The sequence below is a fragment of the Odocoileus virginianus genome, chromosome 7 (genome assembly GCF_023699985.2).
Source record: "Odocoileus virginianus isolate 20LAN1187 ecotype Illinois chromosome 7, Ovbor_1.2, whole genome shotgun sequence".
Lineage (NCBI taxonomy): Eukaryota > Metazoa > Chordata > Mammalia > Artiodactyla > Cervidae > Odocoileus > Odocoileus virginianus.
The window spans coordinates 50,030,040-50,047,560 of NC_069680.1; the positions used below are offsets into that span (position 1 = coordinate 50,030,040).

The 17,521-nt window shown below is 39.0% G+C and overlaps 1 protein-coding gene across 2 annotated transcripts in view; it reads right to left on the bottom strand.

Annotated features, from left to right (window-relative positions):
* The window catches only part of ANK3 (ankyrin 3), a 366,464-nt gene that overhangs the window by 132,074 nt on the left and 216,869 nt on the right, over positions 1-17,521 (bottom strand). For both annotated transcript variants that reach the window (XM_070470691.1, XM_070470692.1), the window contains exons 19-23: positions 11,657-11,755; positions 11,463-11,561; positions 10,840-10,935; positions 6,413-6,485; positions 6,188-6,250 (exon numbers count right to left, since the gene is read on the bottom strand). In XM_070470691.1, the coding sequence (XP_070326792.1) occupies positions 6,188-6,250; positions 6,413-6,485; positions 10,840-10,935; positions 11,463-11,561; positions 11,657-11,755 (430 nt within the window). The remainder of the gene's footprint in view (positions 1-6,187; positions 6,251-6,412; positions 6,486-10,839; positions 10,936-11,462; positions 11,562-11,656; positions 11,756-17,521) is intronic.

Consider the following 17,521-nt stretch of genomic DNA (forward strand, 5'->3'; position numbering starts at 1 on the left):
GACAGAACAATAAATGAGCTTTGGAGGGTTTGAAGCTGGGGAATGGAATAACACGATCCAATTTACATTTTAAAAGATTGTTGAGAATGCTGTGTAGAAAACAGCCTGTGGGGAAAGCGCAGAAGTGGAGACTTGCAAGGAGGCTTCTGCAATATTCCATGGGCAGCATGTCAGCGGGTGGATTACAGTGGTGGGGGTGGGAAGTGGAGGGATGTGGGATGTATTCTGGAAGCAGAATGGATAGATTCACTGATGGACTGGATGTAAGTATAAGAAAGGGAGATGGCACAGAACTGCAGGTTTTGGCTTGGGTGATGGAGCTGTTTACTGACCTGGAAAAGGGTGGGAAGAAACACTGTTTGCAGGGTATGTTTAGGGCAGGCTGAGACATCTGTGAGATTCTGAATAGACACGGCAAGTACATGGCTGGGTAAGTGGGCAGTGTGGCTGAAGATCACTAAACCATTCCAATTCCAAAGACAGGCTAACAAAGACAGAACGGACTCTGTTTGAAAATTGAGACTTCTATCTCAGCCCACAAGTCTTTTCCTTTAGCTGGAAATTCTTTTAAATTTATGAACTATTCTTTGAGCTGTAGGTACCTCTTAGGAGAGTCATTATAAAGGTGTTTAGTGATTCACTATGTCACCTAGGGCTGTCTCAGTGAGGAGGGGTACAACGGCTGGCCGGAACAGGGACCACGGGAGGCACATTGTCTTCATCTTGCCTGTTCTCGGAAACCTGTATTCAACTCTCCTTTCCTTGAGTCTCCTCTGTTTGGTTGCAGCTGTGCAAACACATACTGAAGAGCTGTTTTGTTCCAGGCCCTGTACTAGGTTCTAGGGAGACAACAGAGACTAAGACTAGGTCTCTGCATCTGGTATTTCATTTTGACTTTATTGCTGAGTGTGCATGTTAAGTCACTTTAGGTGTGTCTGACTCTTTGAACTCTATTGACCATAGCCTGCCAGGCTCCTCGGTCCATGGGATTCTCTAGGCAAGAATACTGGAGTGGGTCGCCATGCCAGAGTAGCATGCAATTATGTACTATCTGTTTGAAAGGTCATTTGTAAGCAGAGAAACATCAGGCAAGAAGTTAGATGCTATGATTTTACAGGTATTTATAAAATGGTAAGATTTCAAGTGAAGGGCAGTCTCTGCATAGCAACCAGGACTCCCTTGGACCACCTGGAGGCAAACATCTTCAAGGCTTCCTTCCAGGTCTGTAAAGCTGAAAACATGATGGTCTGATGCATTTATTAGGATGACTAGGAGATCAGGATACTCCAAAGCACTTGGTGAGAAGAAGTGCTATAGGGCATCTCCCCCAATATCTGGCTTTGTGTTTCCCAAAATAATTTCTCCAACTTTTTTGAATTTCAGATTGTGCCAAATGAAATTCTACCTTTTCTCCCCTGATTAAGAATACTTGGATATGTTTGCTAAAACTACTTGCTTTGAGTTCTTAAAATCCATTCTACATTATGTTTATAGCTATTCTACATGAATGTGAATCTTGGTCTTTTGCCAAGATGATCAGAGGACCATCTTTTGTAGTTTCATTGGGTCTTTAAAAAAGAATGATTATTACTTTGTGACAAGTTTCAATTTGTTCCTTTTCCTAAGCATACATTTTTTTTTTTTGAAGCTCAAAAAAAAGTTCAATCTTGGGTTCTAATGTAAGAACACAGCTCATGTTACTGTAGTTGTGAAAGAGATGACCTAATGCCACAGACTGGCAGATGTGTCTTCTTGTCCCACTCTGCCACTAACCTGGTTGGGCAAGTCACACAACATTTATTTGGGCTTTACTTCTCATCAGTATAATGAAGAGCTTGGGCTATAGGATACTGATCTGCCATTTTAGTTCTTTGAAATTTGTGGTTTGTTTCCATTAGGCACTGATTTTGATGCAAAAGTGAGCCGATTATGACTCTCTCATATTATCAGATGAAACATCAGTGCTTTATTATATCTAAAAGCTACACCTATCTGACAATTATTTTTATTTTTTTAGACTTTTTAAAATGTTTTTATGAATAACATATCCAAAGATTTTGACCCACCACACAAAGAAAGAATCTCATTCTTAAAAAAAAAAAAAAATACACACACACACAAACACACACAGATTTTTATAAGAGTTTACATCCTGAGAGTCTCAAGCCTGATATCAAGCCTTTAGATATCTACTGCTTCAATTCCAAAGGACCAGTTGATAGCAGTTTTAGTACATAAAACTTTTTTCCTGGGTCAGACAGATTTATTCTGCTTCATGAACCTCTTCTTTGCTCCTTGAGGGATCTGGAATCTAGTTTCCAGATTTTTGGATTTCCTTTAATAGGAAACTTCACAAAAACCTGGTAGGCCGTGGTATTCCTATCTGACAATTATTTCTAAGTGTACTTAGATTCTCAGCATTTTCTTTTAATATTTTAGGGTCTACATTTGATCCTGAAGAGCTTCTGCAGTCTTATCTGAATTGTAACTAACTGGGAATTAAATAATTCTTCCCAGCAAGAGTTGTCTCACCCAGTTGTCTCAGAAACCTGTTCAGTGGAGTCCTATTTCACAGAGCTGCCTTTTGGGGTTTTACTTTCCATGACTTCATTCCAGGTCTCATTATGTCCCATCTGCAGTTCTTTAGATTTATTGCTATAACCCAACCCACTAGAATTTTGCAAGCTAAAATAACATGATTATACATTCTTAAAAATTGACAAAATACATTTTCTAGGAATTTGCAATGTAAAATCACTGTTGAATCAAAGCCAATGGTGACTCTTGGGAGCAGGACTCAAACTAGAAGACAACTTGAATCTTAATCTCAATTTTCTTCTTTTATTCCTCTCTCCTTTCCTTTCCTTTCCTTTCTCTTTCTTCCTTCCCTCTCTCTTCCCTCCCCCGATTTAGTTTTTTCTTTCTTTTTAATGACAAACTGAATTGCAAAACTTAAAACTCTTAAGTGGTTCTGGAATCAACATTAATTTTGCATGTATATTAATTTTATATGCATGTAACATATTTTCTGGGAAAGAAAAAAGTAAAGCACTAAGATGTCTGTGAATCAGTCTGGCCCTCCAAATAGGTCTACTTGCCCCTTACCCATACGACATGTGAACTCATCACCTGCCTTAAACACATTGCTTTATCTCTGCTGTGCTGACACGTCAGCCTTTGTTCTGCTCTATAACTTGGCTCCATTGTTTCCTTAGGCCATTCACTGATAACATTTAGCCTTGTTTTTCTGAAAAATTTTTTTGAGAAATTAATCAACATTGCTTTTTTTTTTAACTTAAGACTAATTTCTCACTATGGACCAAGGCGAGAGGACAAAGAGAAAGCAAAAATTACAAAGAAAGGGGGAGAAAAAGAGACTACTTTTGGCACTGTTCCCTCAATGTTCACTTGATTTTTATAATTCAGATTATATTTTCCCATGTTACAAACTCATTCTTCTTGAGAAAAACTGACAGCATATTTTGCTTATTATTTTATTTGCTTTTAAAAGCTGTTGATATTCTTAGCACTTAGGATACCTGAAGATCTTACTAATTCTCACATAGATTCACAATATGCTGTGGTTTCATGGAAATAAACATTTGTTTCCATTCAAAAGGGCTTAATGAAACCAGCAGCACCAAATCAGACCACAGTGGCAAAGCTCTGGCAAATCTACTAGACAAATGAGTCAGATGTAAATACTATCATTGCAGTTGTAGGGTTCCTTTTCAAATTAAACTTTCAAAATGATTTGTTGTAGGATTTGGAGTAAAATAGAAATGCTAGTGCATGCAGCAGAGAATGATACAAGTATGTGATAAAGGGCTAATGTGGTTTACTGGACCTCATGAAGGCAAAATTTAGGGACTGTAGCTGACAGTAATATTAATAGGACTCAATTAAGTATATATTATAATCTCAACAGTATTTTTATCTTCAATTATAGATTTTTAGTATCTTCTATGGACAACACAAGAGCCCTGATAGACTCTGCTTTTAATAGACTATACCTTGAATATGGTGCTCAGTTCTGGCCACCTCAGTTGGAGATGGATACGGACATACTGAAATGTACACAGGAGACTGACCATGATGGTAAGGGAACAGCGGGAGAAAGTGCCAATAATATGACTGAAGGAAAAAACACTGACAAGAAACATGAAAAGCATTTTTAAATATCAGAAGGATTATTACATGAATGAGGCAGCTTTTGTTCTAAATAGTGCCAAACTGATCACAGCCTGACTTACTGAGTTAAAGCCTGAATCAGTGACAAAGTGCTCCATAAAATGAAGAATTTTTAAAGCCAGAGTTGTTCATAGGAATAGGCAGACCGAGAATTGGGGAACTCACATGGAGGCATCTGGGAAAAGGATCTCCTAACAGAGGTAATTCCAGCACTTAAGTGACGGTTGTTCAGACTGAGTGACCTTTAACCAACCCCATTTCAACGTTAAATTCTACACATTATGAAATCAAGAGCCATGTGCTTCCAGGAGCCCCTGGACACATGCAAGGGCTGAAAGAAAGATAAAATGAGAATGAAAATTTCCTTGTTCATTTCAAGTTCCCAAGCTGATATAAATCTAAAAGAAATAATTTTCATTTCTAGTTAAACAGCTAAGTGAATTATCTTTAAGAGATGCAAAATTTCTTCTTTTTGGAAATTAAGGTTTTCCACATGTATAAGGTTGTTATAATGTCCATTCAAACTTGGCCTCTCATCAGTGCAGCTCTTTGGGGATATTCTGTTAGAAATTAGCACATTTTTAGGTCTTTGATTGTCATATTATATTTCATAACAATTTTATTTGAAAATGTACTTTTTACATCACATTTTATGTGTGTATGCATCTCTGTGAGACCATCATTTTTCTTTTTGCTTCTGCACATGAGAAATTACTCTGACAATGCTGCAAAAGAAAGCACTGAAATATAATATGACAGTAAGGCATATTACTCATTGCGTCCTAAAGATGATACAAATATTATCCATTGGGGGATTAACAGAAATAAATATATAGTTGATGGTTTACAGAAAAAGAAAGAAAAATGATGAGTAGATGCCTTTGACATTTATCAAAACAACATTCACAAACAGTGAGACAGGTACTTTCAAGTCCCTAAATTACCAAGTCCCTAAACCATCAAGACATTAGCATTCCTAGGAGGGCAGTTCTGGTCACAATGCACTTACAGGAGGAAGCCCCTGGTCACCGAAAAAGCTAAAGTGACTTTAGATCGGGTAGGCTTTCCCACTACTTAGGTTTCCAATGAAAACTGGACAAGCCAAAGAAGGAACCAATAATTGCAATAAAGGTGACCTAGAGGCAAAGAAAGAGTAGCTGCGCTAAGGCTGATCCAAAAGAAGAAAACAACATGAGAGATGGCAAATGGAGAAGCAAAAAGACAGAACTTTGTTTGGGAGAGTCAAATGATGCAGGAAAGAAACATAAATATATATTCTACTGTAAGTAAACATTTCAGTAAAATGCCAACATCTGCCATCTTTATATTTATTCATGTAAACATGTCAGTTTTTCAAAGAACAATAAAGATATAATTTCATTAATATATCTACATACCATGACCTGCTTAAATGCACTAATTTTTAAGTGAGGCAGGAAACTAAAAGGTTCTTTTAAGCACATGAATAGGTATAATCATCTATATTTTGTCTCTTTCATGAAATCAAGATTGAAAATTTATATTTTGAAAGCAAGTTTTTTCAGGTTGGCTTTTCATTATGAGTTCAAGATCAAAAATAGCTTTCACTGCAAAGCTTAGAGTACATCCTAGAATGGGCATTTAAGTCCTTCCTCATAAACCTTCACTTACTTATGAAAAAAAATTTTAGATATAAACAGATTTTCTTTTCTAGATTTTCAAATGTAAGCAATCAAAATATCACTTTTCTACTTAATAGCAACAAATAGAAAGAAAGTAATCCTGATAAGTAGTGACACTTGTATTTTCAAGCAGGAAAATGGGTTCAAGGGGAGGGCACTCAAAGAGACCAAAAGAAGACAGTGAAATCAAATACATATTGTTTAAATGATACATTAATTAACAACCACAAGATAAAATGAAAAGTTAGTAACTCAGGGAAGGGTTATATTTCAAGATAAGAAATGGAAGATAAAACTGGTAGTTAAATTTTATCACAATAAAAATTCGCAAATACCTTCTTCAACATCTGAGATATACTCGCCATCACTGAGCATTTCAGGGGCGTTGGCTTTACGAACTGCATGATTTAAGTGAACAATGTAAGTGTGAAAAATGCATACCGTTGATACTACAACAAAACATATCAATGCTTCTGAAAACATTTTTGCAATGAATTTCCTTCAGGAAACAAATACACAGTCACTCTTTGTTACAACAAACTCAAAGGAGGTTTTCATACCTTCATCATCAGACATATCAAGAACTTCATTCATAGTTTCTGGAACATTCATTTTGTGCTTCTCTATGACAGTCTAGTAACAAAAAAAGCAATCACTTTAGAATGAGTAAACAGCACATTTTACTGAGACTATTCACTTCTTCCTAAATTAATCTATAGGTTTACTGTGGGATTTATGTGTGGGATTGATGAATACCTTGAAGCTCCCGCCTACAAAATAACATCAAAAATATCCCTTAGTAGCACTGAAGTCCTCATCATATACATGGCAGAGAATGAATACAAGGTGAAAGAGTTCTAGTGGCAAACCACATCAGCTTAAAAGATTTAGGTCCTGAATAAAGTTTTTTCAAAGGAAAGGAGAGAGACACTGCCTCTCTTAGTCTATTGCTACACTTTTTCATGGTCTGATGAACCTGCCACCCCACTCCACTAAAAGTCCTAGCTGAAGATAAACCAGATGAAAGGCAAGAAATATGTCTTTGTTGCTTCTGCCAAGCCAGTCACTTCTTTTGTTTTTCCTCCTATGTGTATGTTTTAATTTCTAAAACAAAATATTAAGATTTTAAAACATAACTTTTACAACTATGTGTTTGCAGAAAATATTTTAGAGATGATGCATTTGCAGAATAATTTGAACATCTACAAAATCTTAAAAATGGTATATTACAGAGCAAAGGCTTTACTGAATTTTCACTTGTTCTTTGATAACTTTTACCTAGATAGATTGTATCTATCCAAAGGACACTGACAGTATTACTTGTTTGAAAATATGAATGACTTAATATGTTTTAGTTTTAAAATGAGTCCTCTTTTAATCTGAGCAAATGAAAGACCAGTAGTACAAGTCATGTTGAAATAAAGCATTACTTGGTATTTTCCCAGCATGTAATACTGTAATTGAACATTAAAAAAATGAGTATTTTATATTAGAACAGTTTTCTATTTACACAAAAATTGTAAGGATAGTAGAATTTTCACCCCATTTCCCTTATTATTAGCATACATTAGCAAGGTACGTTTGTAGAAATTAATAAGTCAATACTGATTTATTATTATTAAAGTCTATATTTTATTCAGATTTCCTTAGTTTTTGCCAAATATTCTTTTACTGTTCTAGCATCTCATCCAGGATACCATGTTCTCTTTAACTGTCAATCTCCTTAGGCTCCTATAGCTGTGACAGTTTCTCAGACTTTCCATGTTTTTAATGACCTTGCCAGTTTCAGGGTGAACTGCTCAGGTATTTTGTAGAATGTCCGTAAACTGAGATTTTCCCATGTTTTTCTCATTGATTAGACTGGGGTTATATGTTTTGGGGGAGGAATATCACCATGGTAAAATGCCATTTTCATCATATTACATGAAGGATATGTACCATCAACATGATTTACGGGTGTTGATGTTCTTGGCCATCAGGCTGTTGATCAGTTTTCTTCATCACAGAATTACTATACTTCCCTCAGTCTCTGTACTGTTTTCTCTGGAGGAAAGTTACTATACTCAGATATACTTCAGCGGTGGGGAATCATGTTCTACCTCCCTGATGGTGAAGCATTTTCATCAATTATTTGGAATTCTTTTGACTGGGGAATTCATCTTTTATTCTCTAGTTATTCATTTATCTGTATCAGTAAGAATGCATAGATATATGTTTTATACTTTGCACCTGTACCCCAATTCCATTGTATTTCTTTTGCTCAAATTGTTCCAGCTTTGGCCACTGGGAACTCTTTCAGTGGATTCCTGTGTCCCTTTAATATTAATATATCTCATCATTTTATATATGTGTATTTATTTATATGGCAGTTGTTGGGGGGAATCCTTTATGGCACTGCAAGAGGTTCCAGGCTCATCTTGTATATTTCCTGCCCCAGCTCTAGATTTTTTGTCACTTCTCCAAGGAGGCCTGGTTTCCTTTATCAACATCTGAGTGACTGAAGTGCTCTGATGGAAATTTTAAACAACGCAATTTAAATAGCTTAATTTGTATGTTTTGTATACCCAGTTCTAGTTACTCAGTTTCCTATTCAGCCATGACTGTAAAGTCATTAACTAAAGCAACTTTCTCAGAATTTCCATATTAAACATGGCACTCCTATCAAAGATGTCGTCTTTTTTTTTTTTTTGGCCAAGCTGCACCACATATGAGGTCTTATTTCTGTACCAGGGATAGAACCTGTGACCCCTGGCAGTGGAAGTGCAAAGTCTTGACCACTGGACCACCAGGGAAGTCCTGATGCAGTCTGGGATTTAAGGTTGCTGAAAAATTGACGTCTGCTTATGGGGACAGTGGCTGCTGGGCTTCCATAGCTGCTGAAGAAAGACCCCCTGTGGTGGAGGCTGCTCTGTGCTTGCTTAGTTTAGGATCATAGACCCCCACCCTGAATTGCTACAGTCCTGTCTGAGCTGAATGTAACTGCAAAGGGAAGTCTGAGAAGGTGGTGTCTCAGCTTGAAATAAAGCTTTGATACTGCAACACTGGACTCAGTCTCAGGAACTTGCGTGGACTCTTAGTCACTGTGAAAGCTTCATTTGGTGGAGGTTCATTCACTTCACCAGGCAAACTGTGCCTCCTGTTAGCATTAGTCATTTCTTTTCTCTCTGGCAGAAAATCACCTACCAAGTCAGCTAATGATTTTGTGTGAGAAATGGTATGACTACTGCGCACATTCTTTCACTAGGAACTGGAGCCCCAAAATGCTTTTCTCTCAGTACATTTCCTGAGGCTATAACTTAACTGTCTTAGTCCATAACTTTATTTTCTCCTAAAACTCTTTTGACATCAAAGAAACATTTTGAACTTTCCTAATGGGCTTTCCAGGTGGTGCTAGTAGTAAAGAACCTGCCTGTAATGCAGGAGACATAAAAAAAGATGCAGGTTCGATCCCTGGGTCCAGAAGATGCCCTGGAGGAGGAAATGGCAACCCATTCCAGTATTTTTGCCTGGAGAATCCCATGGACAGAGAAGCCTGGTGGGCTACAGTTCATGGGGTCACAAGAGTCAGACATGATCGAAGTGACTTAGCATGGCACAGCAATGGGTGAGAAAGTCACTGACATTTAATCGAGTAAGATTTATATTTTGAACCATTTTAAGTCCTTTAACACTGAAATAGAAGTTTCATGTATTTATTGCAGTGGCTTCAAATCTTTTGAGCCTGATGACATCTGGCCATTGTTTAATACCTGTGCTTCTCTCCTTTCCCACTCTAGAGTTACATGGCATATCTATAAAATTAAGGTTAATAAATATTATTATTTAAACTCTTTTCTTGAGAATTTAATAATAGATTTTAAGATAATGAAATATCAAGACTTATAAGAAAGAATATGTGGGAATTTATTCAAACTGTCTTGAAGTTAGAAATGTGCCCTAGTTGACAACCATTGCTCTAGTTGACTGAAGCTGCTGTTTTCTCTTTAGAAAATTATAGAATTTCTCTCTTGTGATCATCAGGCTGAACTTTTAGTTTTTAAAACCTGTATACAGCCAAATAACTCAACAGGCAGGAAGCTACAGAGTCCCGTGAGCCATGTTTTGTATGCAGCCCTGTGTATCCAGACTGAAGATGTGAACTATGCCTTCATGTGGTAGGTGGTCTTTGAGAAAAAGAAGCACAGCTGATAATTCCAAGTGTTGCAGAGTCCTACACTGACATTTTATGGACTCAGTCTGGGCCTGTGTGTTGAGTCATGGAGTCAAGAATAACTCAAATAAGCCTCTGATATGGTGCAACACCTGGTCTTGATCCCAAAGTTACCAAATCCTGAAAGAGTTCAAAGACATCAGGTGAGGTTCAAAAGAGATGACCTATCCTAGAGGCTGGCAGCTTGTAAAAATATATTTGATGCAATAAGGCCTCCTGGTGAAGATTTAAGTTTTAATGCGACACCCTATTGTTCTTCTATTTAAGCTCCAACAGGTGAATGGAAGAGGACCCAGCCTGGTAGGAAAAATCAATTTGGATCCTATGGTGAATGTATCTATAACAAAAATATTTTCACCATAACGATGACAATGGATATATTGTCATTTGTGAGTTAAAATATTTTAAAGAATCAACTTAGAGTTTTCATAGTTCTTAAACTGCCAAAGAAAGGCTGTTAAAACATTTCTGCCTTCATCTCATTAAATATTTTTTATATCAAATTTAACAAACACAGTTAGCTTTCTATGGAACTAAAAACTCTATAGCTTTTTGAAAGATAAAAGGTATTTTTAGTGTTTTTAATTTTTCTAAATATCAGAAATGAGAGTTTTGCTTTGCTGATTGCCATCAAGGAGGTTAACAGCATCTGGAAACATGACACTTAGTCTCTGAGTGGAGGAGCAAGGTTCTTCTCCCCACAGCCTGGGAAAATCTGCAGTCCAAGAACTGGCTTTCAGGGCAAGGGGGTAACAGGGTGTGGCATCCACTACTCACAGTTGTGGTCACGGTCTCTTCGGTCACCACCTTCAGGGTGTCCACCACCGAGATGTAGCCAAGCCTCCGGGCAATGGCCAGGGCAGTGTTCCCGTTCTGGCAAGAGGGAAACGGGGACTAGGAATTACCAGTCACTCCACGGGCATCAGCACCTGTGTGTTTGCACATGTGTCGTCTGTGCAAACCTGAGGCGAGTGTCTCACTAGTCCTTTCCCACAGTCACATACAAAATGCTGTTTCATTAAAGATGAACCTTGCACAAGAGCCACCTAACCTGTTTCTACTCACACAGCACAGTCTGGGTTGCTATACATGGAATCTGTAATGTTCTCAGCAATCAAGGAAACAAACATGTGCTGCTTCTTACATATGTACTTCCTACCAGGCAGCAATGGGTTTGTAGTTTTTTAAGAGGGAAACACTAATCACATCTCTCTCTACGGACAGCTCACCACAATACAGTTATTGTTCTTTTCCCTTCATTCTACTGAATGCTCTGCTTAGGCCTACAAACGAAAGCTAAAAAGCAACCTTGACGCACAATGAAATATGTAAGAACATGCGAGCAGCCCAGCCCAGCTCCCCCTTTCCCCCTTTTCCCCGAGCTGACCCTTGGCTCTTACCACAGTGAGTTCATTGGGGGAGGCATTGTTTTGAAGCAACACATTGATTATATGGGTGTGTCCCTGTTGAGCTGCTTGGTGTAATGGTGTATACCCATTCTGTAGAAGGAAGATGGAAGAAAAGACTCTTAACTCCCTTCCATACAAGATCCAAGATCAATGACTTGGTAGATACAAAGGAGAAAGAAGTTTACCTTTGTTTTGGCATTTACTTTTGCAGAATGCTGGAGCAGGAAGTTAACAATCTTGATGTTTCCATAGTGGCAGCCTACATGTAGTGGCGTATATCCCATCTGTAATTATATATATATATATATATATATTTATTTTAAAAGAAACATTTTTAGTATACTTTCAGTGACGGATATTCTAAATAGAAGCAAAAATGTTATTCAACCTTTCTTAAGTAGGCAGAGTTTTTTTCCCCCCTGTATAAAAACAAGTGTCCTTGACAATTCTCAGAGCTAGTCTAAGGTATAAATAACAATATCACCTCACATGTAAATAGTTATTAAATGTCCCCAAGTGCTCTCTCTAGCATTAGCTCATTTTATTCTCATAATAAATAACTTTTCAAGATAGGACAAAAAGATGGAGCAACACACAGCTTAGACAGATGTATCCAGTGGCTTCTTATAAAGGGTCAGGAGAGTGCTCAATGGACAGACTTGGACTAGCCTTTATTCAACACTCTACTCTCTAGAAGCATAAAAACAAGGTAGAAAAAAAAATGAACTGGCTAAATGATCATGAAGGCAGTAAATGATGATCAGAATGCATGACAGAGCTAGGAAGGACAGAAATACAGAAGCAGGAGAGGCTAGTGTGAGTGAGTTCAGGAGATCTGAGATGTATGAATTTGATCTAGGAACAGATGCTCTAGTTAAGACTCCTGTCTACATAGCTAGAGCCCCACAGCTTGAAAACCACTCGTTAGCAAAGCGATGGACTGTTTCCATTGCTCCAAATTAATACCCACGGACCCCTGAGGGCTGTAAGTCTGATCTATTAACACAAGGGCCTCCCTGGTGGCTCAGTGGTAAAGAATCCGCCTGCCAATGCAGGAGATGTGGGTTCGATCCCTGAGCCAGGAAGATCCCACCTGACACAGAGCAACTAAGCCCGAGTGTCACAACTACTGAGCCTGTGCTCTAGAGCCAGTGAGCCACAACTACTGAGGCCTGTGTGCCCAGAGCGCATGCTCTGCAATAAGAGAAGCCACTGCAACGAGAAGCCCATGCGCCACAACTAGAGAGTGGCCCCTGCTTCTCACAACTAGAGAAAAGCCCATGCAACAACACTCAGTACTGCCCAAAAGAAGTAAATAAATAATTATTTTAAAAATGTATCATGTGTGTATGCATATGTGTATGTATCTGTACACACACACACACACACACACACACATACATACATATATATATATTCTAGATATTTTAAAATAAAGATATTCCAGGTATTTTTTCTTGGTGACCATATTGTAACATACTCCACAACACAATTTCAGTGTCTTTAACCAACCCCTGTTTACAATGAAACTGGAAGCACTAGATCACTGAAAGGGAGAACATGGACCTTTTATAACATTTCTAAATAGGCAAGGGTCAGGGGTCCATATTTTTAAGGGTCTGCATCTTATACATGATGGCATTAATGCATCTTTATGGTGACTCTGGGCTAAAGACTGAATATCTGTATCCCCCCAAATTTGTATGCTGAAATCCTAATCCCAGAGTAATCGAATTTAGAAATGAGGCCTTTGGGAGGTAATTAGGTCATGAGGATGGAGCTTTCATGAATGGGATTAGTGCCCTTATAAGAAGAGACAGGAGAGGTTTTGTCTCTTCTCTTTGCTCTCTGCCATCTAAGGATACAATAAGAAGATGGCTACCTGCTACCAGCATCTTGATCTTGTACTTCTCAACCTCCTGAACTCTGAGAAATCAGTTTGTCCAAGCTATTGTACTCTTGTTATAGCAACTCAAATTGACTAAGACACTCCAGCAAATGGGTAAATTAGAATTGAAAAAAGGGTGCCCAGAACACAGCTGACTGTGGAAGGTAAAGATACCTCTCAAAGTAGGTGCTGCCCTAAAGAGCTGACTCTGGTTAGATTCTGTTTCATGAACTGACCTGTGAGTGCAGCCACACCAATCAGACCATGATGATAAGCTCACCATAACTGCATATAGATGAGTCTGACTTACAACCCCTAAAGCTGCTTCATGTGTGACAACCCCACTTTGAAGACTGGAATCCACCAGCCTGCTCTATGGGGCTCTTTCTGGGTACTGAGGAACTCAGGATGCTGCATTAAGAGTCAGAATGCCACTTAGGGGGAGAAGTCTTCTCTTACCAGTTCTCAGTACAATTAGCTTGATTGATTGAAATAACATTCCCAGTGTTAGTGACAGATGACGGTTTCCAAGCCAAAAATTACAGAAAACATTTCAAACTTTTAAACACTGAGGAATGCTTCAAGTTTTCAGTCAACATGCCTAAGCTATGATAAACACTTTCCAATGGCTATTTTGCTATTGCACTGATCACATTTTTAAAAGATACTGGATCATTCTAAGTATTAATGCACAGTTTCTCTCCCGTGTTCACTCTGCTGTGAGATACTGATCTGCTTCTGTTCTACAAACACTATTTTGTTAAAAATATGACTGCATGGCCAGGAAGATTCAGTTTGCATCCAGAGAAACCTAACTGAGGCTCCTCCATTCACTGAGGGTCACAAAATTCCCATGTTAAGTGGCACTTGGCACAAATATGCCCAGAAAAATGTGATTTGGGCAATTCCTTTCAACTAGTGGCAGTATGTTTTGGAAAGGGCAACTCTTCGTTTTTTTGAATAACTAAGAAACAGTCTCAGTTCCGATAACTGAGCAGTTTTGTTTCCTTTTTTCACTGTTGCCTATATATCCCATCATTACAAGCTGAAGGGAGTCATCTCCTTGAGGTAATATTCAAAGGTTGTGTTTGTGTAGGAAGGGCAAACAGGCACAGATGGAATATTCAGGCTGGTGTTTCTCATCCGCGGTGCCCGAGCATGAGCTCTTACTAAGCAGTGGTTAGGGGCTTTCCTGTGCAACACAGTTTGAGAAAGAGGGGGCAGGAAATCCACAGTATTTTCTCTCCCCCAAACACTGTGTTCTCTCGGAGGTCATCTTTGGCCTTCCTTGCACTTCCTCAGTGGACACACCCACTTAAATTACAATTGCTTCAGTATGTTTTGGGGTGGTCTAAATAAAATGCTTCCAGAGATTATCCTTTTAAAAAGCAAAAGAAGTGGCTTCATTTGAGTTCAACGACACTGAACATTAAACCCTGTGGCCAGCAGCACAATTTCATCTGAAATGATCTGATGAACTTCAAATACAAAGTGAAGGGGAGACTTGGCGGGTCAGAAGGCCAGTGGGAAGGCTGCCTGGGTGGTTACCAAGATGTTCCGGTCTTTCCCCCACAACAGAGAAGAGCTCTTGATAATTTAATTATTATTATTTTAAAACTGAAGCCAGTGAATCAATCAGTACCACACATTTTAACTAACTATATGCTGGTTGGGGACATCATCTTTATAGGAAGAGTTTGGAAGTTCATGGGATATAATCAGCTCCTTATTTACAAGGTTAAGAAACGAGTTCAAACAACCCATCTCTCTGCACTCCTGCCCTGCTCAACTATGGGACAGTCACAGCCTCCCTTCTTTTTGGTGCTGTGATCTTTGCTGAGAAGAAAAAAAACAAGGAATTTTTTTCAAGAGGCAGAGAGATGCTTTCAGGGTTTTCATTTGTTTGTTTTCACTATACTCTGAGGCATGCAGGATCTTAGTTCCCTGAGCAGGGATCGAACCTGTGCCTCCTGCATTGGAAGTGCGGGGTCTTCACCGGACCACTAGGGAAGTCCCAAGAGATGCATTCTGAAGTGCACCACTTGTAAAGGGCAGGAAAAGGTACATGCTTCAGAAATATTATACTGAGTACAGAAATGATTACTGACTGTGACCTGGGTGGGCTGGGTTAGAGGGAAACCCTGGTAGAGACCTGAGACTTTTAAATCACGGGATCGCTTGTGCAAATCAGGAGCAGAAGGTTCACGGCACCATCTCTCCTCCTGCCAATCTGCCCTTGAGAGTCACTGCTTTAACCCCTGACTGAGTGTTGGTGTCTACGTTGGATGTGTTGGGACAAAAAGGTATTGAGAAACAGAACTCTATTACTGCCTTCTAGAAGTTTTAACTTATAAAGGGATAAGGTAATCAAATAAAATGGTTTAAGTCTGTGTGTATATGTGTATACTCAGTAGCTTCAGTTCAGTTCAGTTCAAATTCAGTCGCTCAGCTGTGTCCGACTCTTTGCGAACCCATGAATCGCAGCACACCAGGCATCCCTGTCCATCACCAACTCCTGGAGTTTACTCAAACTCATATCCATCGAGTCGGTGATGCCGTCCAGCCAACTTGTCCCGTCGTCCCCTTCTCCTCCTGCCCCCAATCCCTCCCAGCATCAGGGTCTTTTCCAATGAGTCAACTCTTTGCATGAGGTGGCCAAGGTATTGGAGTTTCAGCTTCAGCGTCAGTCTTTCCAATGAACAACCAGGACTGATCTCCATTAGGATGGACTGGTTGGATCTCCTTGCAGTCCAAGGGACTCTCAAGAGTCTTCTCCAACACCACAGTTCAAAAGCATCAATTTTTCGGCGCTCAGCTTTCTTCACAGTCCAACTCTCACATCCATACATGACCACTGGAAAAACCATAGCCTTGACTAGACAGACCTTTGTTGGCAAAGTAATGTCTCTGTTTTTTAATATGCTATCTAGGTTGGTCATAACTTTCCTTCGAAGGAGTAAGCATCTTTTAATTTCATGGCTGCAGTCACCATCTGCAGTGATTTTGGAGGCCCCCAAAAATAAAGTCTGACACTGTTTCCACTGTTTCCCCATCTATTGGCCATGAAGTGATGGGACCAGATGCCATGATCTTAGTTTTCTGAATGTTGAGCTTTAAGCCAACTTTTTCACTCTCCTCTTTTACTTTCATCAAGAGGCTTTTTATTTCCTCTTCACTTTCTGCCATAAGGGTGGTGTCATCTGCATATCTGAGGTTATTGATATTTCTCCCAGCAATCTTGATTCCAGCTTGTGCTTCTTCCAGCCCAGCGTTTCTCATGATGTACTCTGCATATAAGTTAAATAAGCAGGGTGACAATATACAGCCTTGACATACTCCTTTTCCTATTTGGAACCAGTCTGTTGTTCCATGTCCAGTTCTAACTGTTGCTTCCTGACCTGCATACAGGTTTCTCAAGAGGCAGGTCAGATGGTCTGGTATTCCCATCTCTTTCAGAATTTTCCACAGTTTATTGTGATCCACACAGTCAAAGGCTTTGGCGTAGTCAATAAAGCAGAAGTAGATGTTTTTCAGGAACTCTCTTGCTTTTTCTATGATCCAATGGATGTTGGCAATTTGATCTCTGGTTCCTCAGCCTTTTCTAAAACTCAGTAGCTTAGTTGTGTCCAACTCTGTGTGAATGGTAGCCTGGCAGACTCCTCTGTCCATGGGATTATCCAGGCAAGAATACTGGACTGGGTTGCCCTTTCCTCCTCCAGGGGATCTTCACAACACTTTTCTCCTGAGTCTCCTGCATTGGCAGGAGGATATTTTATCACTGAGCCACCTGGGAAGCCATGTGTATATGTGTATGTAAATTTGTATATGTGTATGTAAATAAAACAACACAGGGTGAATCTACTAACTGTGAAGTTGTAAATTTCTAAAGTAAAGATATCTTTTCTGATGAAAGTATACAAGCAAAATAAAGAATATAAACTAAATTCAGTCTGACTTTATCAGATTTAAATGCTTATATTTTCATGAAAAGTAACAAGAAACCATCCAGTCACTGCTGTCGCCTTCATTGGTCTCTTTGTTAAATAAACAGTTATCTAGGAAGGCATTCAGGGCTAAAGATAAGGGTTTTTTTTTTTTTAGAATGACAAGTTTGGAAGGCAAAAGAGTGGAGAGAGTTGGGCAGTTAGGTTACCAAGAGGAC